At 30.8% G+C, this 9380-nt stretch overlaps 1 protein-coding gene across 1 annotated transcript; it reads right to left on the reverse strand.

Annotated features, from left to right (window-relative positions):
• Nucleotides 1-133: 133 nt before the first annotated feature.
• Nucleotides 134-4882, reverse strand: LOC104886713 (GDSL esterase/lipase At4g01130). The gene is made up of 5 exons (XM_019247943.3): nt 4172-4882; nt 3427-3648; nt 2591-2757; nt 2178-2448; nt 134-694 (listed from the first exon to the last, which is right to left on the reverse strand). Exons 1-5 carry the CDS (start codon nt 4401-4403, stop codon nt 426-428), a joined length of 1161 nt encoding a protein of 386 aa, XP_019103488.2. The 5' UTR covers nt 4404-4882; the 3' UTR covers nt 134-425.
• Between the last annotated feature and the right edge of the window lie 4498 nt (nt 4883-9380).

Genomic DNA, 9380 nt, shown 5'->3' on the forward strand with positions numbered 1-9380 from the left:
CAAAAAGAGACAAGCATATAATTGTCCACTTAGTCTATTATGACTTTGAAAGTAAAATAATTAAACAAAGTCATGTTGACAAACTTTTTTAACTTCATCAACAATTTCCAAGGACAAAACTTAGATATAAGAATTTGTACCAGAAAGATCATCATAATTAACACACTTCTAGTGGATGCCATATATCATGCATGCACCAAATGTATCATATATCTGGCAAACACTGAATAGTCCTAAAATCACTAAAACACAGCTAATACAACTATTGATCTAGGAGGGAATCATTGCAAATAAGTTAGTATTCAGTTCGTTATCATGTCAGTTTCTAGTTTTTAGTTTACATATTGGAGCACTAGTTTTAGTTTTTGAAAATCCGAAAACTGATCAAAACAGAAAACGATAACGAACATGCCCTAACAAATCAATTATCCGATGGGTTGGAGATCACAAACGCGATGAAGAGGGAAAGGAGGATCAAAGTAAGAGCCATTAAGAATGGCTAAAGTGACAATCTTATTGGCAACTTCAGTAGCATGTATACCATCCCAACTAACATACATGTTAGGATCTTCACAGGCTGTTGCTGTTAAAGTAGTTCCATTGATGAGCTTAGTATTCCCACAATATACTTGAGGATTGAAGTTATATGGTCCACCTCCTTCTCCACAACATGCTCTAGTTCCATACTTTAGGCCTGTTCCAAATGTCACATTATAGGAAATCATATCATTATATAATTAAAGAAGATCAACCTTTTAATCAGTACTAGTTAATCTATAATTAAATTAAAAAGAAAAAAAGTAAGAAAGGTTCTTTTGACAAAGTAGATGATAATTACTCCACAAAGTATAATATTATTGATAATAATGACATGATTATGACTTGATATTGACTAGCACTTCTTGCAAAGTGATACTTGATCATACTAGTATTCTCTATCAATCTATTTGTGTAGGAATAGTTACATGTATACATTGCCTAAGATGACTATTTACCTTAATAATTTGGAAAATTCCATATGTTGGAAGTAATAATTTCAACAATTGTTTTAAAATATTCCCTCTGTTTGTTTTTTTTACTATTATAATCCCTCCGTCCTATAATATAGTGCTTATTTCTTTTTTACACGGTCGCCAAGACGTAACTTTGACCTTCATTAATCTTCAATTCCGTATTAATAAAAAATTTAAAAAGTTGATATTATGAAACTATACATTGAGACGAATCTAACAAGATCCCACATGATCGAATATGTTTTTATATATATATACAAATGACTAAATGAGAATATCCGGTCAAAGATTTTAAAATTTGACCCACCAAAAATGAAGTAAGCACTATATTATGGGACGAAGGGAGTATTATACTATTGAATATTACTATGACGTTCCTGAAATTTATAAAGAGCTACCCACTTATTGTAAATGGGCGAATATTACTACGACGTTAAAGGAAATACTTATTATACATTAAACTACTTTTGAAATAAAGTCCAACTAATAACATAAATTGTTGTAAATTTTTTACTAATAAATTATTAAAGTCTAGAAAGTGATTACAAAAATACATCATTCGTCATACATACATATGAAGTATTTGACTAGTTTTGTTCCATTGTTTAGTAAATACATCATTACTCATTAGTAGTTATGGAGTCTTGCTCATGATTAAGACTAGATTAACGACATTATAGCTGATGCAAGGTTGCTATACTCACATGACCTATCATAGAAAGGTTTTCCTATAATTAATTATAGATTAGCTAGATGCCATAACCATCATAATCTAACTCATTATCATATGATTCAATTTGGCTTTTAATTTCCTAATCATTATTAGTATCACATTCAAACCCATGATCTAATCCTTATAAAAATCTACACTAATAGTTCTTAAGCTAATAAATGAGTTGGAAATAATAAATATAGCAATTCATGATAACATTAATAAAAGGATTATGCTATATGCAGCGCTTAGGGTTGCATGTAAGACATAAATACACTACTTAAAATGGAAATAAGTTGTGAATTTATGGAAAAATTTTGCATCAGCCAACGTAACAAATGATCAATTAATACAACTTATTTCCATTTTTAGCTTCTTATATACAGCCCTTAGGATTGCATATAGCTTTTTCCTTAATAAAAAGCACGCATTTAGTATGAATATGATATTACCATAAGATGTAGGATGTTGAAAGAGGTCAAGTAACACAGAATGAGTATCCACATATATAATTGAAGCATCAGGAAGAAGTGCCCTGGTTTGTTGCATTGCCTCCTTAAGCATGTTATTGTAATCTTTAACAGCATTATTGTAAGAAATCATGCAGCCGAATTCGTCGAGATCTGAGCTTTCATGGGGAAGCTCCACCAAGAAGGAGGGGTAGCAACCAATTGGTGCAAGATTAAGCACCCAAAATGTTCTTCCTCCTATACCATATAGTTCCTGTAACCAAATTATTTCATCTTATTATCAAAGTTGAAGAAGAACGTATTAAGTGGGCTTTGTAAATGGGCCAAAGTTTTTTATATTTGAGCAAAGAATAAGACCAATAGTATATGGGCCCATTGCATGAAGGGTGGCTGACCTTTATGGCAGAAGTAATCTGTAAAATGACTTGAGGTAAATATTGCTTTACTCCAATGATGCCAATATATGGTAAATTTCCAGTGAAGTCATTTTGGCCAATGTAGAATGTGTAGAGTGCCTTTTCAAATATGCCTATAGAAGGTAGAGGGGTGGACAATTTTGGCACTAGTAAAAAAAAAGTTTCAATTAGTAAAATATTAATCTTAATGATAATTATTCTTCCGATCCTTAAATAATAGGCGAAATTTAGTCTTAGGTTATCTCAAAACAACTAAACACTTTCGGAATTAAGTTAAGTTTTGAGCATTTCTATATTATCTTTGAGAAAAATCTTGACATTATTGTATTGCATTTACTTCAGTACCCTACAAAATCTCAGATTAATCAATCAAATCATATTTCTATATAAATTCTACCTGTATATGTTTTGTGGTTTCATTTATTAACTTCACTTCAACTTTAGTATATATTACGTAAAAATCACTCCAATAATTAAAAAAATCTGTAGAAACACTGAAAAAGCAATGAAATTCAACTATGATTAAAAAAAGTTTTAAGTCAATTAGTAAAAAATTAGGTGAAGAGAACAAGTTATGTTACATATCCATACTTAATTCTTGATGTAGCGAGCAAAAAAAGATTTATGGATAGTTGAATACACAAATTATGTTTTTTTATTCATATGAGCCACGAATGCCCAACAAAGTAAAAAAAGGAGAGGGGGAATTCGAACTTGTGACATATCATTCACAGCACCTCAATTTTAACGAGTTTGCCAAGACATCTTGATTAAGAATACACAAATCATGTGAAAGAACCTAATGATATTCTTACCATAATTAAAAGTAGAGTTAGAAAATTCAAGAACTCTGAATTGTAACTCCTTTAACTGGTTGAGCTGAATGCTCAGAGAAAAAGGACTGACTCCAGTGACAAATAAGGAAGTGTTTGGCAGTCTAACAGTAGATGCTAATGTTGCAAAATTTGCTCCATGTCTGTAATCGGATCCAATTGACCTCAAATACGGGCTTAGAAATGGTATCCCAATAGCTTGTGCTGATTAAGGGAAAAAAAACATGAGGTAAGAGCACTTAATTGAATAATTGTTTAACTACCTAATTCCTTATCTAATTATTGCCAATTTCATGCAGTAATACATTATTTTTGCAAGAACAGCTATATCTTAAAACATGATTAGGAAGTACAAATATCAACAATTAAGGATCATTTCAACATGATTAGGAAGTACAAATATCAACAATTAAGGATCATTTCAATCATTTTCCTTTTATTTTACTCAATCACTTTGGGAAGAATCATGGAGGAAGTACAGAATTACGAGAGAAAAACTGAAAGATGAGAAAATGTAACTAAAAATGGTTAAAATGTTAAAAAGTGGATGACATGGGCGGAAAAAGATGATATATAAAGTAGATGTGACATGTTAACAAGAATAGAAAAGACAATAGTGTGTATATTAAAAAGAAACGGGTAGAGTATTAATTAATTAAACTAACTTCGTTATACATATATAATTGTCTATTACACCACATGATTGAAACAAAATTAGAAAACTTACCTAAGAAATCAACAATGACTCTTCCATCAGTAGCTCTACCAGTAGGTTTCTTGAAAAAAGTCATACCAAAAGGTCCTCTTTCAGATGGAAATGCAGCATAAAATCCTCCAGTATCAGTATTTGAATCTCCAAAGTTAAATATTCCCTTTATGTCACATTTGCATTCACATAAACCCCTAAAAACCGCAACAATCACCACAACCACCAACACGCGCACACGTACACAACCCATTTTCGAGCCACGAACAGGGCGAAGACCATTAGACCAATATGAGAAGCAATATATAAGAGGAACAAGCTTAAGGCTACTTTAATTTGCCTTAAGCATGAAATATGGTATGGACCAAAGAAGCACTTATACTATACTTTTACTCTATAAAATTAGAGATATAGCATCAAAGAAAAAATGTTGGTGATGATATAATGCATGCTTGATGAATAATTGAGATATTGGTACAAAATTCAGCTAGCAGGCCTGCAAAACTTTCTTTTCTTATACAACTTTTAAGATTTTACCGTTGTGGACCACCACAAAAGAACTAGTATGGTAATGGTAGCATGTTTTTTGGTTTGTGGGATGATGATTGATAGGTGGATGGTGATCTTGGGACATGTCTTTGAATAGTTTATCTCCTGTTTTTTCTCTCCGAATTTATGGATTCTAAGCTCCTGGATTTTTTGTATCATTCAACCTGCATTGTTATCATATCAATAATCAAATTATATTGTAGACTTGTAGTCATAGTGCTACATTGGTGCACCAAATTTTGTAGCACCAAATTTTCATCACCTTTTTCAACAGAGAGAGAACTTGTGTAGAAGTTAGTATGATGACGGATTACCGTTAGATTTTTTTCGTATTCGATTACAAATAAGGAGAGGAGAATAATATCTAAATGGATAAGGAAAAATAGTGTGACTAAAGTGGTAATAAGAAAGTGTAAGAGCAATGACATTCATGTTTTTCGATTATGAAAATATGTCATGGGGTTGTTGTAAAAATCATAGTCGTTTTTTGGGTATTGCAATTTGGATCATCCATGATATATTGGTATTCTAATTTTGATCATCCCATTGATCTAAGTCATGGAACAAGTCACGGAGTAAGTGATTAAGTGAAGGAGGATCCATGTATAATTTGAAGTTTGTAATTGAAATATTTCAAAAATTACAAAGTAAAATAAGATAAAAAATAATCACCAACGGTCATAATTTTTTGAGATCTAAAAATAAAAATCCATTTTGTCATACTTTCACACATTTCTAAAAGTATTTATTATCTCTTTAAATTTTATATACTTGTGTTTTTATTTTTGGGATGATATTCTATTTTCTTGTTATGACTGAAGTCGTTTGTCAAAATGGCTCATGATCATCTTTGCCTCTTTGGTAAGATGAGAGATGAAGTTGATGAAAGAGGCAAATGACATGTTTTTTCCGGCATTGGTGGTCATGCTCTTTATATCCCGTGAAAAAAGAAAAGTGTAGTATAGGAGGATTTCATTGGAAAGTATGGTTATAATCAATCTATGTTGTTCTATTGGTTTATTAATATTAGTTTTTTACAAATTTTTATTAAATATAAATATGTAACTAAATTAGCAGTGAAATCGAGTTCGCATGCTATGCATATAAGGCTAGTTATATTTTATTAAAAAAAACTATCAAATTGATTCCAAACTTATTTGTAACTAGTCGGGCTTGGACACACCGATAATTTTTTAAAAATTAACTATATTTGTAAGTTGTTTATTTGCACAAAGTCTCTACTCTATATCATATGAAGTATCTAGCACTTTATGATGACGATTAACACATACCTACGTCCGTTTTTAGTTGCAATACTTTGACTTTCAAATTTGTCAACGTACAACTTTAAAAAATTTAATATTACTCCATTAGATTTTAGTATATTTAAAATATATATATATTGTTATAAAACCAACGATATATACTACATAAAAATTGTACAAAATTAAAGTGTTTCTTGAATGAAAAAAATATTGCTACAGCCAGGATTTGAACCTGGAATCTTTTCCATAAGATTTGACCAATGTGCTACTGCAGCTTCTTATGTTGTAGTTTCACAAAGAAATCTATTTAATTATCTTGATTTGAGAAACGTAAGCAATCTTCTTCCAGAAGAAGAAATCTCCTGATAAAATAATCTTCCAAACAAAAGCACGATCTTTATTTAATAAAGTACTTGATTTACGAAGATTACTTTAGTCTATTTTTCAAAGGAGAAAATAGACATAACACAATAATAATACATGGCTTTCTTTCGCCAGAAAAAAAAAAAAAAAAACTTCTTATTGTTAAAATCATGCTAAATACTTAATTTTCATAGACTCATGTGATGTGAAACCTAACATCAAACATCTGTATACAAGTCCATGTTGGAGGAGAGAGTGACCACATATAAAGTTGACCGGTTTTCATCCTAAAATCAATTGGTGATAGGTGAAATAACCCACCAACTTATATATGTTAGTTAATCTCTCTAATTCTTCAATACAAGACAATTATTTCCTACCTCACATGTGGGTTATTCATTCTTAATAGTTTTGTAGACGTTAGTAAGCCCTTTTAGAATTTTTGTCAATAAGAAATACACTACTTAATCCAAGTGGTATAGTCTTTGAGAGGAGATAAAATATTTTTGAAAATTCAAAGAAGTAGGGATGCAAATGGATAATGAATAATCTATCATCCGCTTAATCCGATTTTATTAAATCGGTGAGAACTCAAAATATACGAATGAAAAGTGAGTGGCGGATGAAGCGAGTGATGGATGGGTTGGATGCGGATGAGATTTTTTTCACCCGTCATCTGACCCATCACCTGCTTAACACTCACGTCTCACCCATCATCCATTATCAATTACAAGTTTTTTTTACTTACTTTGTAAAAAAATTTAGTTGAAAATTTTAATAAATATGTATCTTATGGCATAATTTTTTTATAAAAATTGTTATATATCTTCTCACTCGCTAACCACCCGAGCCAATCGTTTACCCGGTAGATGACGGATGGATGAATGCGGGTGAAACTCTACCCGTCCCGAACACGGTCCATCTCCATCCCTACAGAGAAGTAGTCTGTCCAAAGGTGGATTCAAATGACAAGCTATAGTTATATTATAATTAAATTAATATTCTATATTGGTTAACTTCTTGTAATTATTTGGTGTTTTGTATCATGTACAAGATAAATCGAGCTGATTTTTTCCTATGAATGAGCCTAGTTTAACTTCCAATTAGAAAAAAAAAAACAAAACATAATTTGTCATTCCTTTTTATTAAAAGGCCTACCGCTTTAATTATTTTGAATTGGTTGGTACTTTGTACGAGTTTGGAACAAAATAATTTTCAACTACTATTTGCAATTTGTTTCCTTGCACAAGTTCTCTACTAAATATCTAGCAATTCGTGATGAATTTTAACTCAAACTTACTCATTTTTTTAGTTGGAAACTTAAAATACTTTGAATTTCGTACTTGCTAACTTATTATTTACTTTAATTCCCTCTCTCTAATTTCTATATATACCTCATGTAGCGTGTATAATTTCCACTCAAATAATGTTCACCATATTTTATTATGAGAGTGTTATATGTAACTTATTTTGATGCTTAGGTAGTTTTTGATATCAACTAATTTTGATTTACTTCAGAAAAATAGAAGTTTTAATTATAAGTTCAGCTATCAAATGAAAAAATATTTCAAAGTTGTAAAAAGTTCCATTTACATCTTATAACCACTATGAATTGCACGAGAGAAAAAAGAAATCGTATATTGGAAAACAAAGTTAGGTTTTGTATTTTGGGCCCTGATAAACATAAACTAAGGTCCCTTAGATAGTGGGCCAACTTGTGGGCAGGCAGCCCAAGATAAGATAAGATTAAAAAAAATAAAAATAAAAAGACGTAAGCAAAACGATATTCTCGTGAATATGAAAGAATTTTCCTTTTTTTTCATACGTAATAATGCACTTAAAAAAGTTAAAAGGACAATTTGTGGAAAAAATAACTTTGAATTTTCAACCGCTTAAAAAAATAATCTAAAAGAACAAACTGAAAAAAAAAAAAAAAGTGAAAAACGAAAATCCAAATGAAAAGATTCCCCAATATGCAGATCTATGAGATCTGATGAGGAAAGATGCACAGCACACCCCTGCTTTTTACAATTGCTTTGGGTCCACGTCAACATGGGCCCACTATGAGTTGCGTATTAGACTCTGCATCTGTACGACACGTCACCTTGTCTGTTTGAACCGCCGCGTCTATACTATCTATATATATATATATATATATAAAGCAAAGTTAAAATTGGTTATGTGTCAGGCTATTACTCATTTCGCCACATGTCATCGCTATACTTATTCTCATTTTTTTAGTGCCACGTGTAAAATGGATCAATTACAATCTTATAAATTTGGTAAGTTTAACTCAGAAATGGAATTGCTTTATAATCATATTAGTTCGTTATAATTCCGGCAAGGTTGCTAACTAATAATAAAAATGTTAATATTGATAACTCAAAAAAAAAATATGATATAAGTTACCATTTACATTACATTTATGTAATTACCCGTAGTCGTAGGTTTTGATTTATAATGTAGACAATTTATTTCGGAGTTGCGGGATTGATAATTTTCACAAATTTTTATATTGCTTAATTATTACTCCAGTAGAGTACATTATTATTAGATATTATTGTAGTATACAATAATTATCTTTACGTGTCATTTGTCTACATTAATAATGTAGGGTAGTAATAAGTTCGAGTTGGATTAATTTCAAGTTCACCTGATTTCTATTTCGGGTCACTTACCCCTAATCCAAACTTGACTTGATTCTGATTTCAGGTCGAAAATTAGAATTTGACGACTTTTCGTTTCAGGTTGACCCGAAACCAACCCAAAATGACATGACTTTAAATTTAATCATTGCAATAATTCAACATATTGAGTGAGCCTTGAATTCATATGCCAACTTAATCAAATTTAGAATATTCAAGAAACGAGTTTGGTCTAATACAAGTTAGATAAACATATTTGGCCTGCCTTGAATTTGACCCCACTTCAAAGTCAGATTATTCGGTTGTTTTGAGGTTCAAAAATTCAACCTGAACCTAACCCATTATTTTTTCGGTCGGTTGGGCTGACCCATCTTTTTTTTCAGGTCGAAAATTTTAACCCAAATCCGA

The sequence above is a fragment of the Beta vulgaris genome, chromosome 1 (assembly GCF_026745355.1).
Source record: "Beta vulgaris subsp. vulgaris cultivar EL10 chromosome 1, EL10.2, whole genome shotgun sequence".
NCBI classification, from domain to species: domain Eukaryota; kingdom Viridiplantae; phylum Streptophyta; class Magnoliopsida; order Caryophyllales; family Amaranthaceae; genus Beta; species Beta vulgaris.

Coding starts and splice junctions, on each gene's coding strand:
- LOC104886713 (XM_019247943.3), bottom strand. CDS start 4,403: ATGGGTTGTGTACGTGTGCGCGTGTTGGTGGTTGTGGTGATTGTTGCG. Junction 2,758..3,426: donor TAACTCTACTTTTAATTATG/GTAAGAATATCA, acceptor TTTTTTTACTAG/TGCCAAAATTGTCCACCCCT. Junction 695..2,177: donor TCAACATCCTACATCTTATG/GTAATATCATAT, acceptor CATTTGGAACAG/GCCTAAAGTATGGAACTAGA.